The sequence below is a fragment of the Mesitornis unicolor genome, unplaced genomic scaffold (genome assembly GCF_000695765.1).
Source record: "Mesitornis unicolor isolate BGI_N332 unplaced genomic scaffold, ASM69576v1 scaffold2053, whole genome shotgun sequence".
NCBI lineage: Eukaryota > Metazoa > Chordata > Aves > Mesitornithiformes > Mesitornithidae > Mesitornis > Mesitornis unicolor.
The window spans coordinates 26,057-48,300 of NW_010172368.1; the positions used below are offsets into that span (position 1 = coordinate 26,057).

Here is a 22,244-nt window from a genome sequence, read left to right on the forward strand (position 1 = left end):
CTGCTGATGGGAAGCAGGAATCACTGCCCAAGGCTGCAGGTGTGGGGAGTCAATGCAGCTTTGCAGCTTTATCCACCCCACAGAGAAAATGTTTTGAACTCCATTTAGGAACCAATCACTGCAAATTGTACAAGTCTGCTCAAAAATGTATCTTTTGAGGGGATTTATCTGTCTGTTTTGGAGACAACCAACAAATTTCTGGTAATGAAGAGCTTGTCTGGATTTTTTATTGTTATATTCTCTTCTACTTGATATATTTAGTATTGTAACCATTAATTACATGTTTTCCATTAGCTCCCTTCCCTATGTATCATGGGCTCCCACAAATACTCTTAAGAGGATGTCTGTCTCTGAGAATAGGAGAGAGTCTGTACTGCACATACCTTTATGTCTATCTCCATATCTGTATATATGCCTGTAGATCTGTTTGGTTTCCTGACATGAAGGCATTGCAAGCCCTTGTGTGATAATAGATTTTTAATGTCTTGCCAGCTTCACGGTTACATGGAGAACAAACCCTTGGGTCTTCAGATCTTCATTGGAACAGCAGATGAACGGATACTTAAACCTCATGCTTTCTATCAAGTCCATCGCATTACAGGAAAAACCGTCACCACCACCAGCTATGAAAAAATCATTGGCAACACCAAAGTTTTAGAGATCCCATTGGAACCCAAAAACAACATGAAAGCAACGTAAGCATGTTTCTTTTTATTAGCTAAGTTGAGGAGGATTAAATTGGCATGTGAAGTTCCTTCTCTTTGGAAAGGAGTCACTTAAATGAATAATGTTGAGTGCTCTGGAGAGGCTTCCCTTTCCAAAGCATCGGGATGATATATGAGTGAAAGACCTTTTTTACAAAAGCATGAGCAGTTACAAGCACCTGGGTTAAAGCTGCCCAAGGAGTTACTATTTGTCTGCTGACCATGCAGGCATTTTTGCTCTTTACCCCAGTTGCTGTGGTGACTGTATTGTAATCATCTGTCATCTCCAAAGTCAGAACAGTTTTGTAGGGCACTAAGGAAAATGAGACTCAAATCTCCAGTCCTTATGCTGCAGTGATGCAGTGAGAAGCAAGGAGCAGTAGACAGTAGAGGAAAGGTATACAGTTCATTTCACAACATTTAATGGAATAGAAAACATCTCTCCTGAACTCAGCCAAGTGCTCTGGCCGTGAAATCGTACTCTCGTGTTGTAATTGGTTAACAGAAAAGCAAGTACAGGCACATCTTTTCTGTATTACTCCTTCCAGTTTTATGGAGGCAGACAGATGAAGTGGGCACTGGTCTGAAACTTCAGGCTTGAATGTGTGCCAGGCAGCATGAGAGTGATTGCTCTGCAGAGGGAAGAGCTGTATCTCCATCCTTCAGAGGATACTGACAAAATTGGCAGAGCAGCTATGTTTTTAAGCCCCCTTACTTCATTGCAAAATCCACATTCTTTCTTTATGTATCTTTTTTTCAGAAAACATACCTCATTCCTCCCTTTCCTTCAAGCTTCTTCTTCCCTCTGCACCCCAGGAGATAAATAAATGTCCACAACTCAAACTTAAGCAGCCAAGTGCTGAAGGGAACACGATTGTCTGTTCCTAACGAGTAACCCTGGAGTAATAAACCCCTGCACACATGCAGTGACAAGGAACAGTGTGGATGTAGTAAACAGCTTGGGCTTTATGCCTCCCAAAATGTGATTTTAATTCATATAATAAGAAGCGAAATGGTGTGTCTTTTAAAACTGATATAAAAATGGGTGGGCAGTGCTCATCTAATAGCAGTGCTCCCTCCGAGGACTGTTGCTGAGCTGAAGATCTCGGATGCTGTAAGTATTATTTGGCACATTTGGCACATTAGATAAGCATGTTTTTTAGGTTTCACTGGGTTCTTAAGAAGTTAACCTGTGTTTACACACACCAATATTAACCTGCAATGCTGGTTTAAGCAATCCTAATCCTTTCATTGCCACTCAGCCCCATCCTGGTCCCTACATCCTCCCTCTGTGCCTGCACACAGTGAATGGGAGAAGAGACCGTTTTCTGCACTGCCAGGCTATTGCCTTGGCTGGGAACAACATCCTAGGGCTCTGGCATGACAAGGTGACCTGGGTCAGGGCTGGAGAGCCCAGTTCTAGCAGTAGCACTTACCTTGTCTGTAAGGATGGGAGAACAATTGGTTTCCTGCTTTGGAGCTGAAATCAACACTTGTGTTACAAACTGTGGGGAAAACGTGCCTGGATGGTGCTTGCAATTAGCTGCTTTGACTGCTATGATTCCCTGTGGAGCTGAACTAATTTGCCCACGTGCAAGCAATAGCTGCTGTGCGGTCCTTGGGCACTGAGCTGTTTGCAGAGCTGGCAGTGGAGGCTTTAATGCTGTCAGGCTCACAGAGGACTCCGGCACAGGCTCAGGCCATTGCCTGCCTCAACATGCGCTTCTTGTTCTCGTTCACTCTCCCTGCCCTGGTGTGCCAGGGTGGGCTCTGCTGTGGGCACTCTTGTGCTGAGTACAGGAGGGAAATAAGACTCAGGATTATATTTGGAGAGTAGCTTCTGCTGTCCGCAGAGTAAAGGCCACCCCTAGCCCTATGGCTGGGATATGCCTGGGACGTGCTGAGCCACCGGGCCCACATTCTTTGGGAAGGAGTCCAGCAGCATCCCTCACTTGCTGTGTGTCTGGAATTTCTTCCCCTGTAACTGCTGAAAAGGCAGTATCTAGATCCTAAACAGAGCAAGTATTTGGAGCTGCTCTTAACCCAGAGATCGAAGCCAAACAGCTTAATCCTCTTGACTGTCACCTATTTCCAAGCTGTCTGAGAGCAGAAATGTTAAGCTAAACGGCGTGTGTGTTTGGCAGCATTGACTGCGCGGGGATTTTGAAGCTGAGGAACGCAGACATCGAGCTGCGCAAGGGTGAGACAGACATCGGCAGGAAGAACACCCGCGTCCGGCTCGTCTTCCGCGTGCACATCCCTGAGTCCAACGGCAGGATCATTTCTCTGCAAGCAGCATCGAACCCCATCGAATGCTGTAAGTATCCCTGAAGACTTGCTCCTCCTCCATCTCTTGCAACAGCAATTGGCTTGTTTCTCTGCTCCAGGCTAGCACTGAGGGGAAAAAACCTGATGTGCTCAGACAGGCAAACGCAAGGTGCTCTGCTCTTCCTGTGCTGCCTGGATCTGAGCGACCTGCAGCTCCTACTTCTCCCTTTCTTGAAACAAGCTTTAGGAGCAGGTGGCTCTTCACAGTGCTCAGAGCTTGTGAGGACAGTGAAGGACTTTGAGGCTTTTGCAGTTTTTATTTATTAGTGTGTTGCTGCTGGATCCTTGTGGCTAGCAGGTCTTTTCTGGGAGTGGGTAGCCAGTGTGGGTGTGCATATAGGGGTGTATCTACATTCTCCATGTTTGCATGTGAACACAAGCTTCCTGTCTTCTTGTGAGTGGTTTTATTTTGAGTGGAGGCACAACCAGAACTTGCTATCCACAAGCTGGCAGATGGTTGAAGGTTTTGAATTCAAAGCTTGGCCCAATCCTAGAACTGTGGCCAGTCCTGCCTGCTGAAGGAGTGACCACAGTCCTCTGATCTGAGCTGTGGCAGGAACACAACTGAAATGGAGAAACAGGTTTGATATTGAGTCTTGGGCACATCCTGGTTATTGTTTTTCCTAGATGTCAGTGCTGAGGGGTATACAGCTCAGGAGGCTGCTGCTGAAGCAGGGAAAGCCCAAGTTGTTCTGGTATTCCCCTGATGGACAGAAGAAAACTTGCAGTTTTGTTTTCTTGGGGGCAAATCCTATAAGCATGTAAGCTGAGAAACCCACACCTCCCACTCAGTTTAACATACCGGATCCTGAGAAAGAGATGCCTTCAGTGAGGTGCCCCCTGGGTTGCAGTCATTTCTGGAAGGACTCCACCCACTTTGCTGGTTCATGTGCATCCTGTGATGCTTTTTGTTGGTAAATGGTGCCTTTTCAGGGGTTTGGGGATTTCACAAATACATAATGAACAGTTTTCCTCTCCATTGCTGAATGACTCACCCCTTTAGCAGAACCTGTCTTGCCATAAGTCATGTGAAGAAAGTAATTGAAGAGTTTCTCATGTGTGAATTTTATTTATTGATATGCAAGCTTTACTTAAATAACAACTGCTTAGAATAAGAGAGGAGCCAATTTTGGATGGGAAATCAAGAGAAATTGTGACTAGTGAATTATTGATGGCAGCTGTGAAAAAAAGAGTAGAAATGAATAAACAAGGCAATGCTAAGGAGAGGATGATGAGTATGCATGATCTCTTGGCAATGTTTATGAGAAGATAACAACTGTCAGAGCATTTTACCAGTTGAGTGAAGTCTCATGGTGATGGGGAAGGGAGAATATGGAAGTAGCCACCACCTTTCTCAGTAGGAAATAGTTCATCCTTGATGGGACCAGACGGCTGAAACAATAGCAGCTTCCAGCCCAGACATGTCCCTGGTGAAACAAAGGCCCATTTGCTAATGAAATGTTCAGCAAACTGCAGCTTCTGTGGATAGGAAGGGAATTGTGGTGAAGAATCACCTGGCTTCTCCCTCAATGCATTTTCCGAGTGGAAACAACCCATTCCTGCTTGTGATGGGGAGCTACTTGGGTGGGGAAACTCCAGGTGTGAGGTGTACATCCACTGTAAAAACAACCAGAGCCCAGAGCAGAGGGTGGATGATCCATGGGTCATGCAGGGAGCTCCACCGATCACACCCCACTTATGCAAATCCTCCTACAGGAAAAGCAAATACGAGTTAGCCAGTAATTTCTAAGACCCTTCCACAACTGCACATTGTATTTGTGCCCATCACCAAAGAGCGTTCAAGCAGAAATCCAGTCATGGTCTACGGAATAAGAGCAGATTTTTCTGAATTGTACGCACACACCTGATTTGCCTGTGCAACGACTGCTATTTGGGTTGTTCTAAGATGTCTAGGTATTTATTCTGAGATGTGTTTGCTTTGGTGAGTTTTAGGGGCATAAAAAAGCCAAGAGTGGAGATACCAGTATAAGTGGCTTATTTTGATGGGTTTTTTAATAATTAAAATATGAAAATTTGGCTGCATAGCAGACAGTAAAGCTTCTACAAGAAAAAAAATGTATTTGTTCCCCAAAGAAAAAAAAAGTTTTATTTTTGCATTACTGGATATACTGGAAATTTGGAGAGATATGTTAAGGACTGTGCTTTTCTGAACTCATGGAAGCAGAGTATAAAGTGATCTGGAGTAGTCTCTCCCATTTAGAATGTATGTTGTGTATTTGGCAACGGTTTTGCATTTCAGTAGCACTTCCTGATCTCAACCCAGTTCTGGGAAGATGGTTAAAAACTTCAGTTGGTTCAGCCAGCATTAGTAATGCAGACTAAATCACACCAGAGATGTTAATCTCAGTTTCTCCCAGACAATCTGCACATGTTGCAGAGCTCAGTCTCAGGTAAGTTCAGGTGCTGTGCCAAGAAGGGGCACACTGGGGCTCCGTGACATTTTCTCCTTGTGTCTCACCTCCCACCTTTGTGTGCTGCTGGGATTATCTTTTTTTTCCCCCCTCCTTTGTTTGTTTTTCTTTTTTTTTATTTTTTTTTGACATGGTCACGTGGGAACCCTTATCCTCAGGGTCTCTCCCATAAGATCTCTCCCGTCTGGTAGCTGTTAGTAATATCCCACCAGGAAAGCCTTAATAAGTAGCAGCGTTAAGATAACTGGCCATTTCCCCACCAGTGAGGTTCCCCTGAGAGCACTGTTGCTACCAACAGAATATCTGAGTGCTCTCCTCAGCAGAAGCCGATCCTGGCTAAAAACTCCCACTGGTGTCAGCAGATCATTAGCTGCAATGAAGCAAGAACTGTGAAGTATCTGCTTTTCATGGGGTGATTTGGTTCCATCTCATCTGTGTCACATTCAGCACTTGACAGGTTTTAGGAGGGGATTTCACAGGTTCAAAGCATCATCCGGAGCATGTTCCTTCCCAGGCAGCTGTGTGGGAGGACAAAGGAGGTGATATGTTGTTAAATGATCAGTTATGTCTTAAAATGGACCTCATATCCAGACAAGCGTGCACACTCAGCAGCTTGCAGCTTTTTTCTCCTGTTGCTTGTTGATTCATTCTGAAGCCACTGAGGAGGCAAAAGCATTTGAAAGCCCTCTGATAATTGTAGCAACAGGCCATCACTTAGGGATAAAAAGCCAGTCTAGTAGGTGTGGTGCTTGAAAGGTGAGAAAATCCCTGATCCTTGGTGTTGCTCCACGCTGAGTCCACACAATGGCAGTGAGTCCCACAGGCACTACATGAAGTGTCCCCGGGGTCCACAGCTGATGGGTCCACGCAGCAGCGTGCTGCTCAGCCTGGCTCCCTGCCCATGCACCTCTGCTCACCCCGGTGCTGTGAGCCATACTGCAGCTGTGCGTACCCGAATATCCATCCCTGCTTGTGCGGGTCTGTGCTTTAGGCACAGGCAGAAAGCAGGCTGTATAGGTGAGCTCTTGCTGGGCCAGGCAGGGCTGTCACAGAGCTGCTATCACCGACAGTGGTGAAATCGCAGACATGACGGGTTACTGAGGTACCTTGTCCCTTCAAATACAGCCCTAATAGCAACAAGCCACTTGGCGATTCGCCCATGGAGAGCTTTGGTATTTGCAGACCTGATCATTGTTTCAAACCTTTAAGACAAACCTGTAACTTTAGTTCTATTCATTTGCTTTGATTTACCTTTCACTATGAGCTGAAACTCATTTCTTGGTGAGTGATTGATCACTGGAGTTGTTTCTACTCAGCTGAAGCATTAGAGAGCAGAGGAGGAGCAATACTGAAGGGAGTTCAGAGTAGCCACACAGGCACTGCGAGACAGCTTGTTTTACTCCATGATATCAGCAACCAAAAACTGCTTTATGCAAGTGTCTCCGAGATGTCAGTGTAAGGCTGAGGAGCATCCTCCACATTGTGTCACAGTTTTTACTCTAATGCATCCTGGTTAAGCCTTCCCAAAGTGTCTCACAGTTTTTGTTTTGTATAATCCATGTTTGCTGGTACTAAGCTGTGCTCATGAATCCCTTAAAATGCAAACAATTGCACTTGGCACGAGAGAAGGAGTCTAAAAGCTTGTTCTTATAATAGATATTCCGAAATGGTAAAAAAAACAAAACAAACAAAACCTATTACTAAACAACTGTGTGTCCATCTGAGGAATTTAAATAGTTTCTATTGCTGACCATATTTTGTTCCACTAAATTGGGTCAAATATCTTGTTTCGCTTTAATCAATTTCCCTGGAAGTTTCCTTTATTTTTCTCTCCTTCTAGTAGATTTTCCCATAATATTAGACAATCTGAGCCTATGATATGTGACACATTAGTAGCTACAGGGGAAAGAGCTAGTCATGTAAAAGAATGTTGTCTTGGCAAACCAGCGAGTGCTTTTCCTCAGCCAGCAGCTGTGCGGGTTGGAATACAATAGCAGGCAAGAAGGAGCCCTAGTTTTTTGAGATAAAAAAGCAAAAATCAATGGTCTCTTTGCACTGGGGAGATACCCATTTGCAAGTCTAACCATAACCATGATTATTACAAGAATAGCATGGTTTCCAGTTGAATTAAAGGAATTTTTCCCCCTTTTCATTTCAATTTCAAGACAGGCAGCCGATACCAAAAACTTGTTCTTTTTTCTAAAGTAACATTTTCTCTCTCCTAAAGCATTCAATTTAAAAGCTAATTCTGACAACATTTAATGTGCAACCAAAAGATTTCAGTCTGGAAAGTCTGAGTCAGACAGAAGAAAATGCCCGCCCTTTTTGCAGGCTGCGAGCCTTGCTACGAGGATAAACTCCTGTTTACTTTTTGTCTTTGCAAATGCAAGCGCCCCAGTGTATTACACAGAGCATGGATTTCTGAGCATAATTTAAGCTCGGCAAATCTCTTCCACAAGGGATTAAAGGGAAATGCTGTGCATACCCGCAGAGATCATCGACAGAGAAGTGAACCGAGGCCATGATTTTCCTGTCATTAATCACACGCTGGTTTGGTGAGCTGGCTGCAGTTCATAGAAAGTATCATACTTATCTGACACTGCTGCCATCAGTGGTTGTCACTCCTCCTTCGCAAGGACATAATAAAATAAATTATGTGCAGAGAAGGAAGTGGAGAAAAGCTCTCTATTTTTGGTATTTTTTTCTTGGTTGGCTCTGCACAAACTGCTGTTAAAGTCTTGCTAGCAACAAATTGGAAACTGTTGTCGTTCATACTGGGTTCTTCTTTTAGGTCACATTTTTAAGGTTTCTTATCTAATTATGAGGGTTGGAAATTTCCTTTATTTACGGGATTCTCACTGAAGCCTACCACTACCTTGTACTCCTACCAGGAGGTAATTTGTCCCATCCCTCCAATTAGAAGATTGCTGCTCTCTGGAGTGCCTTACTGATGTCTTCCTGCCTGTTAGAGATGTCTCCTGCCCTTAGTCCTCCCCTGGCTCCCATACTGCAGCTCCCCAGCCTTTGCTTCTGCCCCCACTAGGGAGCTCAGGGTGCTTCAGTGTGTGATAGCTGGGGTCAGAGTCTCTCAGGACATGAATATGTTGGATAAGCACAGGGCACAGGAGCTCTATTCCTATCAGTCTTACCACAGGCAAGCAGCTCATGGTAAATAAACACAGTGTGACAGAAGGAGTGAAATATTTACTTTGGCTTAAGGTTTGCATTGAGGTGGAAGAATCAATCCCACAACAAGTTTTGCCTCTGCTATTGCTTCTAGGGCTTGGAATTTTTTTTGGCATCAGACACCCAGCTTTTCTCAAATCCAACAGAAATCAGTGGCTGGAGCCACTGGAGTTTTTGGGTGTTTGGAAAGATATGGGCTGGGACTTCCCTGGGCAAGGGAAGGATGGGGGTGTCCAAAGAGGGACGTGAACATTTGGCCTGGGGAGAGTGCTTGCACTGGGGGTGTAGGTCATGACCTCACCTCTTTTAAGTAGCCACATTTTTTGGTTTACTTGGCTTGTGATGGCAGTTAGAGGTAATTAGAGGTGACACTAGCTTCGTCCTCACTGAGTTGCAGGTGAGCCTCAGTCCTGCTCCTTGTGATCACCCAGGATAAGATCTCTCCCGAACTGTGGTCAGCTATGGGCACAACTGGTAAACCTAAGCTCTGGATCTAGTGTTGCAGGTGTCAGAAAGATGGCATGGAGCAGATTTTGCCCTAGCAGTTATTCTTTGGCCTCTGTTTATACAGTCATTTGCTTGGTGCAGAAGGCGGCACTGAGATAACGTGCTGATAGATGGAGGCTGTAGAATATCTCAGCTCTGGCAGTGTCGGTCAGACCTGCACCGCTCTGCGCAGAGTTCACAAGCCTGTTCCTCCCTCAAGGCAGATCACATTAGAGTTTTTGCTTCGCCTGCATTACCTGATCCAGCCCTCATTCTTCTTGGACACGCAGGGACAGAGATTGCTGAGACAGTTCCTCTCCAGAGGCTGTTGAGAGACGTTTAGCTTCAGTTAAGACTCCTCATAAAAAGAGTCAGCTTTTGGGCAAGACAAGGCAGTGCTTGGAAGCCCTCCAAGCCAGTGGAAGGAAACACGATGCTCAGGCAGGGCTGGAACTGCTCATCTCAGGAGATGTGCGCAGGAGGAGCGGTGATGGGGAGAGCTGGGTGGCACAGAGGGAAAGGGGCTCTCAAGTGGAGCTGGGGTCATGTAAGGGGGATGTTAGGGAATGCAGCTGAGGGCACCACTTGGAACCTTCCAGCAGCAATGGACAGTATTCTCCTAGGGGAGATTTGGAGCTGCATCAGGCTTATTCAGGCAATCAGTTGTCTCAAAATATCCCTTTTTCTTCCTGGAAACCCAGTACTGTTTCTGACAAAAAAGGAACAATTGTAGATGCTGTGGGCAAGTGGAGAAGCAAGAAACACCTTGGGCATGCCTTGGCACGCTTCTGGTCAGCATTCAGCCTGCCAGCCCAAAGGTTTAGGTCATCTCAACCTTTCCTCCACCTGCTGGCATAGGGAAGGGGACAAAGGCTCACGCTCTGAGGAGCACCCTGTGCCCCTGCGGTGGGTGCACGGAGCCTGGGTGGGCTGCAGGGGAGCAGCGGGGCTGCTGGGTGGTGTGGGGAGGGGGAGCAGTGCAGGGGCTGCTGGGGCTGGGGCTCACTGGAGGTGGAGCAGCCTCCGAGACAGCAGCTCCCCTTCTCTCTTGTGTTGCTGCATGCATTGTATTTCTTGGCACCACATATCCGTGACATCTTGATTTGCAGACAGTCAAATAAAACAGAAAAATAATGTCCCCCGTTAAGAGGCTGTCACACTGCTTCAGGCCAAGTGTGAGTATTTCTATAGCATTTGCATTGCTGCCTTGTGTCAGTAACTGTTGCTATTTAAAGTAAACACCCCAACTGGTTAAATCAACAGCGTTTTGTTTATTCAAAGCTCATAAACTCCAGTAGCTGTAGGTCACTTTATGAAGTGCCAGCCCCTAGGGGAAGAGAAGGAATAGTGTGAAATTACTGCATGCAGTCCACCCATCATGAGCCTTAGAGGAAGGGGATTTATTGGCAATTAATATTTCTTGCAGAGGAAAAAAAAGTAATCCTATTGAGGCAGCTCCACACTGAACCTTGAGCCTCCTTACTGGTGGAAATGGGGAATGGGGTGAAACCTTCTTACAGGCCTGGGTAAAAAAAAAAAAAAAAAAAAGATTATATTGGAAAATGAGAAGTGGGATTTTTTAGAAAAGGGCTTGCAAACCACCTAGTAGGAGGAGAAAAGTGCATACAAAATGGGGCAAAGGAAACCCAATGCTCGGTAGGTACCTGTAGTCCTCCACCTTTCCCTTTAGCCGAATATCTGCATCAAGATATTCAACTGAAATGCTTCCACTTGAGATTATTCTGCAGCACATATAAAGCATACATGGGTTTTGTACACCTACAAGCATGACCACATTTGGGTCAGAACAAAAGCTGTTTTGGAGATACCTGCTTGTGCTGTAGCCAAGCCAGAACATAGCTCTGGCCATGTGGCTGTGGCAGTCTGGAGCTGCACCAGGGTACTCTGCAACACCTCTGCCCACCACAGCCCTCCAGGTTGCACTGCTGAGGCTGCCCCAGCTCAGCTGAGGATGGCAGAAGGGTTTTTGGCATTTCCTAAGAGCCGGGATGCGCATTCCCAATGAACCAGCTCTCCTCCCCGGCTCCCTGGTAGGTCGCAGCGTACACAAACACTGCGCTTTATGGAAGTTGGACAGAGGTTTGGTCTTCAGCAGCGATTTCCAACTTGCTGAGATCCAAGTGTAATTAAGATGAGTCAGACGGTTATTTCCAGGCTAAAATTTGTCCTTCCTCATCTTGAAACACCCTTGAAAACCACTCGTCTGTGGGATGTCAGGTATAAACCTCTCTATTAACGCACTGGAGTCTGAAGTAGATGTAGGTTAATCTGGAATTTTGATAATTTGGGATGCTTTGGAAGTGGAGATTGAATAGGAATAAAGTTTCCAGGGAAGACCTTAAATTCATTTTCTCTTGACTGTTGTAGACATGTTTTTGATGATTGCTATTTTCTCTTAAGTCTTTGAGGTTACAAATCTGTCTTTGTGATAAATCCAATTATGAGCTCATCAAAAATTTGAGTATTTAGGAAAAGAAATTAATCATACAGCCATGTGAAAGAAATTAGCAGCTTCTGTGAAAATAATCTGAATATATATTCTTAATTGGCAGTATCTTAGCCCAGATGTTGTTATATATTTCAAGGGAACAATGAGTCATAAGGTTGTTTTAAACAGATTTTTAAAAATGCCTCTCAAATGGCACAAGAAATGTATAAATACTGAGTTATCTATATTTTTAACAGAAGCAGAAAGTCTGTGTCATGACTGGCAGAAAGGGTTCATCTGAGCTTGTCCTTGCTGGAAAAGTTACTCTCCACTTCTACAGACACCTGTCTGAAAGGTTTAATGCTTGCATTTTCCCACCAAATATTCTAGCATTTTCTTCATGTGGTAAGAGAATTTGTACAGCTCTCGCTCTAGCCAACAGCTTTTTTTTTTTGGCTTTCTGAAGATTGCACAGCAGTAAAACAGTGCTGGGAGCAGGTCACAGAAAGCACAGCCTTGCCTGTGCACGAGTGGAGGGCCAGTGCTGAACATATAGGATAACATTTCCCTATTTTTGGCTCAGCAGCCAGCGGTGTTTAGTGAAGGGAAGACACAAGTGCACAGGGTCTCTTGGGAGCAGGCTTTTTGTCAGAGAAAGTTAATATCCAGCCAAGGCAGCTGTTAAAGAGATGAGCGGCATCCTCTAGAGGCCTTTCCAGTTGGGGTGGATGAATCTGGAGGAGTTTGAGTGCAGGTCATGAACTCACAGTTCACCAGGCCCAAACTGCTGCCCACCTGGTCTGGTCACAGGGAAGCTCATGATATTTTCCAGCTGTCTGCACTGTAGGGAACAGTTCTTGCATCTTCACTTTCTTTGCTCCTGCCACTTGTTTGCAAACAGTTGGAACAGGCTTGCAGGGATGATGACCAGGATTCTCCAAAGCTTTTCTGACCATGCAAGTGGCTGTTTTAATGGGATGAGAGGAACGTAGGTGGAGTCATGGTGCTATCCTGGTTTTCTGGCTGGGGAAAGAGGGAGTAACTTGCCAAAGTCACTCTCCAAGTTCATGACCAAGAACAGTGGAGACTTTAAAAATCCTTGATCACATACGTGCCCGTCTGGATTCCACCCTACCTTTGTTTTCCTTGCCCTTTATAATCAAACTTGGTCTGCAACACAGGTGTTGGGGCCTCTGGAAAATGTGCTTGCAAAAAGCCCAGGCTGCGGCAGTCCTGGTGTGACCCCTTCTGCTTGCAATTGCAGTTTTGTGGTTGCCCCTCTTGTGTGCACAAGGCTCGGTGCCTGCACATGGAGACAGTGCTTTTGTTGGCAAATGGACTGTTCCAGGCCCAGCCTAGTCCTGGTTATGTAGGAGGCAGTGGGCTTTTGTACAAGAGGTTTATTTTTATTTTTTTCTGAAGGAATTCAGTGTTATTCAGTGGAATCATCTCTGCAGGTGGAATTTTTGGGCTCCAGGGCTGTAGTGTGCCTGCACTTGAAAAATCTGGCCATTTATTTGGAAACAGACATGGGCAAGTTCCAGCTCATTCATCCAAGCTGTCCTTTCTCAAGGACAAGGAGTAAGGCCAGCACAGCTGAAATGCTGCAGCCAGCTCCTGAATGTTTCCAAATAAAATGCCTTGAGTAAGTTTATTTTTCCCTCTCAAACCTAAATTTAGCACCCTGGAGAAGCTGCTTTGGCAGTCAACGGATGGTAACGATGACAAGATCAATCTGTGGATAGTTCTGGGAAGATTTAGAAAGTCCTGGTAAAATAGAATTGGTTTCATTCATGTCTGCAATTTGTCCACAGCCCAAAGGTCTGCTCATGAACTTCCTATGGTTGAAAGACAAGATATTGATAGCTGCCTTGTTTATGGAGGACAACAGATGATCCTGACTGGACAAAACTTCACAGCAGAGTCCAAGGTGATTTTCACAGAGAAAACATCAGGTAATGCAGGTCTTTTTTCCTAACTGTCCCTAATGGGGTACGGCAGATCTGTAGTGCTGTTGTGTCACGTGGTCTTATCCTAAGATTTGGGCTCATGAGTAACTCTACTCGAGGGAGTAATTCCATTCAAGTTCATGTAAGTAAAACCAGATCACTTAACCATGTGAGTAAAATTAGACTTGAGAACAAATATCTGTGTTCTTGGTTCACAAGAATCCAGACACTGGCAATCAGCAGGGACACTGTAAATCAGCATGAACAGGGTATGTTATCAAAGAAATTGGATGACCATTACATCTTCCTCTGTGTTTAGTGAATGCTACTGTAGAAATCATAATTGAAATTAACATTTTTTATTGATGTGAACTACAGGCAAAGACTACATTTTCTTCCCTTTAGAAGTCTGTGAGGGAAAGGTACACAATGTGTATTTTTATGTCAAAGTAAAATTCTTTTTATATGCATGCTGAGATACAAGAATACATCCCTTCTTCTTCCATATTTTTTCTGACACTTTTATATAGGCTCAAACAGCAAATCAAATCAGATTCAATTCAAACAAAACCCCCCCTGTTACAGCCCAATGCTACTTTTTTCCCAGTAGAGCTGCTGCTTTTAAAACATATTTTACCTAAGTTTTCTGATAACCTTGCTAGCTCTTGAGTAACCATGTGAAGGGGGAATGAGTGGCAGATTGCAGATTCTCCCTCTACTCTCTCTTTTCTTTTCATCTTGACTACTTATTTGCTTGATTTGCACAGAGCCAGTACAAGATGGTCCCAAGCCCTGACTGGTGTTGGATGAATATAAATAAATAATAGGAATAAAAGAGGGTTACTGGGAGTTATTTAGTTGCCTAGCATCACCTTTACTGGCTTTCGTGAGCTCTCTGTATTGTGTTTTCATAATCTCATGCTATAATAAATGTCACTTGATTTCTAACTCAATACCTGGCCCCAGAAAATATGCTTAGCATGATCTAATGGTTAAAGTGGGCAGCAGAAATCCAGGTTTTCTTGTTTACAGGAGGAAATGCAAGCAAATGCATTCTGCTGTAGTTAGTTACCTGTTTTTTCAGAGCTGAATTGTTTCTTTTCTAATATCATATGCATGCAGGCATTTCATCTTACCTGACTAAGCAGTATGTGTGTTTTATTGAATTTTCTAAGGCTTTTGCAAAGGGACATTTGTTTCTTTGTAAATGGTCTGGAATTGTTTAATTTACCCTTCATTAGGCTTGATTTTTGTATTCTAAATACTGTGCTCTGCAAGGATAACAACAATGTCAAGAGATCAAAAAAAGCACTTTGCAAATATGAAGGGCCAGACTCTGCCATCCTGTTGATTTCAGTGAGACAAAGGACTCTGCAGTGTGAAAATGCATTAGTCTGTTTTGTGTAAACTTTGTGTTCCCTTTGTGCTGTTAAGAAAACATGTTGCTCATAAGTTTTCTGTCGGTAAACTAAGTTAGAGGCAGCGTAGGCGGTATATCCAGTGACTTGCAAGGGATTTAAGAAATTGCACTGCCCAAGTGAACAGCATGTGCTTGATTTATGGCATAATGCCTTTGGCAAAAAAGTAAGAATCAAGCCAAAAATTAATGTATGTGGGCATCAGCTAGTGATGGGGGAGTGAGAAAGCATGCTGTGGGTCTCAGTTTCTTCCCACACCACCACTGAGCCATGCTATTTTACAGCAAGAATGAAAGGCTCCGGGTCTCTGCACTGTGAAGGTTCAGATGAGTCCGTGCAGTCGGAGCAGTTTTCTTGGCACCCTGTATTTCCTTGAAGCCCGTGTATTAATTCCTTCCCACTGGGCTGCCACTGTTCCGTCAATGTCAGCGAATCGTGAAGGTGCATGGGAACATGCTTGGCAGCCTGCAACGGTACCTGCCCCAAGAATGTTTTGCAGTAACTAAAGGAGATAATACACTGAAAGGAGGTAGCTTTTAATGCCATATCGAGGAAACATCCGAAACGCCCTGCCCCTGTTTCCATATAAGAGCAGAGAAGGCTCTGGCTGGAATAGATGTTAGAAAGTAAAAAGAACAACAACATGTTCCACACTAAATCTGAAGCTTTTCTTCACTGCTGGGGAAACTGCATTTTATTTTAATTCTTTTTTTACCTCCTGGTAGTGGAGAGGCATGGCTTATCCCAGCGGCAGTGCCCAGTCTGGAGCAGGGATTTGCATGCTGGTGTTCCATATCCTGCCTTCCCCATTGCCCCTCGGTCTCTGCGGGCAGTCTCAGTCTGCTGGACTTGGAATAAATGATCATCAGAGGAGGAATTTAGAGGATGGGAGGCCCAGAGTCAAAACTTTGGTCTGAATCAGAAGTCTGTGTGGTTTTCAGTGGGTTTTCTGGGAGACTCTGCTCCATGCTGAAGGCAAGCTTGTGCTCTGTGTATCCATGCACCATTTTATAATGTGGCAATACCTCTTACAGATATGCCCTGAAGTGCTTTTAAGTGAAGATTGCTTTCTTTAGTAAGTATATCTTAAAGTGAGGAAAGTTAAGGAGCTGAGCTGAATATGCAAATCATGCAGGAGCTGATCTGACTCTGTTTGCCTGCTGCAGGTTGAGAATGAAACCTTTGTGCTTGGGTTCTCCGAGTTTAATGAGTGTCCTAGCCTGCCTGAAAATCAGGATCTTTTCCACCTGTGACTTTCAACTTCTTTCCTTATAAACTATAGACAATTTTAATTATCATTACCATGTCCATACTTTGGTGTCATTGCATTAGGCTGCATGAACACAGAACAAAAAGGGCCAGTTCTGCAGCCTGATTTATCAATTAGAAATGTCACTGGGTGGAAGGAGGAGGTGGATCCTTCGTTCACCTCGGGGAGCTCACTCACTGCAGATCGGATCTGCACAGCACCTTGCAAAAAGCGCTGATAAGCTGCTCAGAAGCAAAGCAAGCCACAATAAACATCCCTGTGGGTGGAGAGTGCATCGCTAGCGTGACCCTGTCATTGTTGCGCCCTCTCCCAGAGCGCAACGCTGCCCTAGAAGCTTTCAACGCTGTGAAAGAATCTCACCTTTGTGAAGACAGGAAGATGCACAAAGCTTGCAGGAAACATGGTTTTCTCTGAGTTTAATTTTAACAGCTCACAAGCCTCGTATGTGTTAGCAAGAAAGTGGTGTTCAATTTCCCACTTTTGCTACTAGTTTTAGTTTTACTAATAACGACAAGGGTGAGAGCAGCAGGGTAGATAACCATCTAATAGCTTTTGGCATGTCATACTCCATAGAGCTCCTTGACACGGCTCATTTGTCTAGTGTTTAGGGTCAGAGTAGCAAGACTCTTTTTTTTCTCCAAAAATCTTTGTGCTGATATCTCTGTGCAGTGAGACATTCTCCTGTTAATTGTTTCATAGACTCCAAAATCTGGGTGCAGCTTGAATCTGGGGTCTGGATCAGTGTCTGCAATGAAGTGGGTGACAAGAAGGTGGCAGTCGGCGTGCCCTTTGAAACTGGGGAAACGGCTGTTGGGGTTCACTATTGTAAATTAAGTTTTGTCTCTCAGGCGGACACTCAAAACCTGTTCCAGTTTCCTCTGGCAATTCTTCACTCACTATTAGCAATGCAGAGAAGCATACAACTGCTTATATTAGTGACTGAAATACAATGTGCTTCTAAGAACAGTAATGAACAGTTTTTATTTCTCTGTTGCACAGCACTACAGATCTATTTTTCCCTAAAAATACCTGGAAAATAAAGAATATTCCCAACATTATGCTGCAATGTCATTATAAAAATAGCAGCCTTGTATTACGTGAACTACAAACTACTGCAATGAGCTCGCTAATGAGAAGTCTGTAAAAGTCTCTCATTTTAGGCTTGCGACAGGAAATGGCAGCAGGAAGCGAACTGAAGGGGCTGGAGCTCTGCTCTGAGTGCGAGTGAGGGGATAAACTAGTTGCATTTGAAATGCTGATGCATAAATAGCACTCATTTTCTTAATGATAAGGTTTATCAACATGCAAGCATTATAGTTTTGAATTCTTTTTAAGGTTATCTCTTCCTGATGAAAGATTATAATCTGTAGCTACTGTAAGCAAAGGGAACTCATGAATTCAGTAGTGTCAGTCCAGCACACAAAAGCAGAGTTTACATGAAGGAATTTTAAGATCTGAACTCAGAGACACATAACTGAGCACAGTTAAATGAAAATAGGTCGGGGAAAGCAACTAGATCAGATTGTACGGATAGAAATTTTTGAAGTGCGCGTATTCTTTTAATTTTGATCTGGAAGAGAGAGCTTGAAAAGCAGTCTTACGGCTGTCAAAGATTTGGAATATGCTAAAGGTCAAGGGTGTTAGTGTTTGGTTGAGACCCAGATCTTACAATGCAGTTAAAAAAAGGTTTGGAATTCCCCTTTTTATTTGTTTTAATTGTCATGCAATAATTTGCAAGTCAGATGTTGTTGGTTGCATTGTGTTTACTCCCATTTGTGTACTGGTTACTGCTGCTCTGCTGTAAGTGATAGAGAATTTTCGTGTTTCTCTCGGAGAAAAGTGCAAATGGACTGTGCTTTCCCCTGCCAAACTCTTATGGTGGCCACATGGACATCATGAATCATCGCTAGGACAATGTGGGTGGTGGAGGAACAACCCAAACAGAAAGCATACATCTTTGGAGTAGATCCACCATAAATCTTTCAATTTGTCGACGCAGTGTAAAGAGAGGAGGTGGTGCTCCCTGTGCCCTTTGAACTGATGCAGCTGTCAAGGCCTCTGAAGCATGGACACTTGAAGTCCATTTGACAAAAATAAAGATTCAAGCAATGCATTTCTAGTTTCTTTTTCCCTTGAGTTTGTGCATGTCTGTCACCTCAGTGATATTTATGTGACAGTGGTTTCTTAAGATGCTAATAGCTAGAGCAGGTGAGCTTGAACATATGTGAATGTCTACTGGTTTCAGGAGAGCTCACCACAGGGCAGGATCAGGGCCATTGTGTTCAGTGTGTCAGTGGGGAGTTGAGGCTTTCAACCGTACGGTGCCCAAACTGCTGTGCCTAAATGAAGGCACTTGCCTCCATACCCCAGAAACAAACTGCAGAGCCTGTGTCAGTGCTAGGATACCAAGACACATGAGCCTTTCTTCTTCACTCCTTTTTGCTCCATCTCTTATGTCCTCTGTCTCCATCCTGTACCCCCTCTGGTATATCTAGCAGCTTTCTAAAAGGTATGAAATACAATTCACAGAGTTTGTTGCTTCAGGTATGGTGGTAGCATTCACACCTTCATGCACAGCAGGAGCAGTACCATGCTGCTTGAGGTGTGCATCAGGCCTCCAAACTGTGCCCATCCTCTCTGAGGTTGGGGGCTCTCTGCTTCTCCAGTATATATTTACGTGTTGCTCTCTTGTTGGAGATTGCTGTAGAAGATAGGGCTGTCATTGTGCATCCAGTTATGTCAATTGCAGTGGCTTATGTGCTCAGAAGCACACTTATACCCCTATGATCCCAGTATATTTATTTACATCCCTTGCAATGGCTTGCCTATCTCTGGAATAACAATAATGATAATAACTATTCTGATGATAGCTGTACTACTTCACAGTGTCTCTCTGATTTCCAGCACTTTTCTACATCTCTCATTGAAGACATGTTCTTTATTTTAACTCTGGGCAAAGAATTTACTTTCTTCAAAACCTGTTACTTTCACTTTTAGAAGCAAAGAGGCAGACTTCTTAGGAATTTTGCTCTCAGACTTTACTTTTCAGTATTTCTGCTGCACCACAAGCTAGCAAATAAGCACAGTGGCACTTCCTAGTTTTGGAATTTCCACTTTCTAGAAAAAGTCTTGTTTATAAAGCACAATAAGTTGGAGTCAAGAATACTACCAATTTTCCTGTATCTCTCCCTTCAATAGTTAAAAGGAAATCACAGCTCACTAGAAAGGTTTTATATTCACAACTTATAGCTGGTGATAGTGCCGATTTGTTAAATACCTATTTAGATATAGTTAAAATGCACAACAGATTTTTAAAATAATAAAAAAAAGACTTTATAGTTTCTTCCATTGCTCTCTTCTGGCTTGTAGCTGGAGCAAGAGCTCAATACTTCTGGATGTTTGGGAATGGGACTTGCTTAAGGAAAACAGCCAGAGTTGAGTAGAATGGGGTAAATCCCTTGTTAAAGGGGTGTGGGAGCCCTCAGCAGTCAGCTCTGCAGCAATGAGTAGCTCTATGCTGCCAGGCTATGTCAGGAAGAGTGGGGAAGCCTTGACAAGTGAGGAGTTAAAAGGGGACATATTTTACTTTTGAGCTGAAGATCCTGGGGAGGCTGAGCCCACAGCAAGTGTTGCTTCACACTCATGAATCTCCAGTCATGTACTGGCTGGCATTTTATTGTAAGAGAAGCCACTATTGCAAGTGCTCGTTGTAATTGTATAAATTGATATACACCTGCTCAAAATCAGCCAAATGACTTGGAACATGAAAGAGTCTGCTGGCCAGGACAATTGACTGTGAAAAGCTGTGATGGGATGGCATGATGGCATGTGGGATGTGAATAGAAGGTGGCTTGTGTGTTGGTTTTGGTGATTGTGAGCCAGAGCTGAGGATCATGGTCCTTTTGTGGGAGATGTGAAAGGAAACGATGAGACTGTCTACAGCAATGTGTCCCTTTTGTGTTGTGTCACGTCTGAAATTTCTCATCATGCCACAGACGGGAAACTCAATGCCTGGTAGTAGTCTGGCAGTATCATGAGTGATCAAAAAACTCCCAGGGAATGCAAAAAATAGCAAACTATTTTGAACAATTATCTCTTTGAACTTAATGATGCAAAATTAATGATGCCATTTTCTCAGGCAAATTAAAGATAAAAAAGACATCAAAAATTTGTTTTTGAAACTTACAGTCCACCCAAACGAGATGTTTGCTATTTGACCCCAGTAAACAACTTTAAATATTTAATGCAAGCTCCAAGCTTCAGTTCTCTCACTGAATTTCTAAATTAATGAACTGGAATAGAGGGTTTAAGTTAAGAGAATTTAGAAGAGTGGGACATACCTTAGAACTAGGATCATAACTCAGCCACAGATGCAATCCACCGCTCAACATGCATTACAATGTAGGATTTTAAGGCATCTTAACCTGAGACAAAAGTCCAGCATCTAAGGAAAAGAACCTAAACTATTGTTTGTTTTTTTGCTACAGAAAGAAAGCTGGGAATAGTTATAGAGTTAACAAAACTGAGTGGTACTATTATCTTAAATGATTAGATTTGTTTGCAACATGTGAGGTTCTACAGAGAATATATGAAATAAATTTGCTATCTTGGCTATTTTCTTGATAGCTTAGAAAGAGCATTTTCTCTGCTCCACACAGTCTGCGGCTGGTGTCCAGCATTTGAAGCTGGATGCATATCTCCACTTTAAACCTGCAGAGCAATGGGATGAACCAGGGGAATAAATTGCAGATATCTCTGTCAGGAGGCCCACTTGATTTTTGCATTAGCTAAAGGTGATCACTTTCCAGGTTAATCTCCCCTCCTTGTGCCTTGCAGTGCACCAAAGGCAGCAGCAAAGTGGAGCACAGGGCCTGCTTGGAAGTTTTCTCTGAAAAAAGTTGTTCAGACTGGGGAGGATCAGGAAGGTTTTGTTCTCTTTTGTTCTGCTTAAGCAAAAGAGGAAATTGTTTCAGCAAATCCCACCATTTGTGACCATTGAAGACTAACAAGTATTAATCAGGAGGATTAGCGCTTGCCTCTTTTTTCTGTGCAAATTAGAAAGTTTCAAGATAAATGGAACACTTTCTGCTTTTCCTTGATATTACAGCTGCTGAAAACCCAGCAAACCTTTCTGCTGGCAGGTTTACCCCATGGCTGAAATGCGCTGCCAGCCCCAGTTGTTCTTGTAATCACAAAGGACAATTGTCAGATGTTAAACTGGGGATCCCAGAAAAACACTGCAAAACAGGAAAAAATCTAAGGATCACACAAACAAAAATGCAAAAGAGTGTAGCTGCAGAAATGGAGTTGCCATAGCTGTTAGAGACTCAGTGAGACAGGGTGGAATCCAGTGTTTTGGAAGGTTTCCCCGTATGACACAAGATTTTGGAATTTTACAGCTGGTAAATCCTTATTAACACAGGCAGCCACTACTGGCCTGGATTCCCTGGCTCACTGTTTACTATGGGGGCGCCTAATGGAACTGTGCCTGGTCCTGATTATTCAGCTTTGAATCTTAATTGTTTAAAGAGACTATTAAAAAATAATAATAATTCTTGAAATAAACAAAAGGCAGAGAGACAAGCTCCCATCACCTGTTGACAGAAAATTGATCATGCAGAAAGCTGGCATGGGGAGTGGAATTCCCTATTCTCCCACTTAGTCATCGCATCCTGGTGTGACTCATTTTATTACATGGAGGTTCCCAGTGGTTTTATTTTGAGAGGAGCTTTTGTTTAATAATTTATACACACACACACACAAACACACGTATAATCTTAAAAAAACAGCAACTCTGTTTTGATGGATTGGCATAAGGAATCATTTGGAAGAGCTCTGGAATGTCAGACTGCCCCTGTTGCTTCAATACTCAACTACTGCATTTATGTTTTATTTTAGCATGAATTGAATTCCTTAACAATAGATGGGGAGACATCTCCTCTAGACTTGTTCTCACTGTGCAAAATGTCAGATTTGGGGCTGGGCTGGGTGGCGGATGACTAATCCATTGGCCTTTTACCTC

General features: G+C 43.7%; 1 protein-coding gene across 1 annotated transcript in view; it reads left to right on the plus strand.

The window, feature by feature from the left end:
* NFATC2 (nuclear factor of activated T-cells, cytoplasmic, calcineurin-dependent 2) overlaps nucleotides 1-22,244 on the plus strand; it is a gene marked incomplete at its 3' end in the record, with an annotated part of 50,021 nt that overhangs the window by 17,763 nt on the left and 10,014 nt on the right. The window contains exons 4-6 of the mRNA XM_010180340.1: nucleotides 493-695; nucleotides 2,849-3,021; nucleotides 13,400-13,540. Coding sequence (XP_010178642.1) covers nucleotides 493-695; nucleotides 2,849-3,021; nucleotides 13,400-13,540 — 517 coding nt within the window. The remainder of the gene's footprint in view (nucleotides 1-492; nucleotides 696-2,848; nucleotides 3,022-13,399; nucleotides 13,541-22,244) is intronic.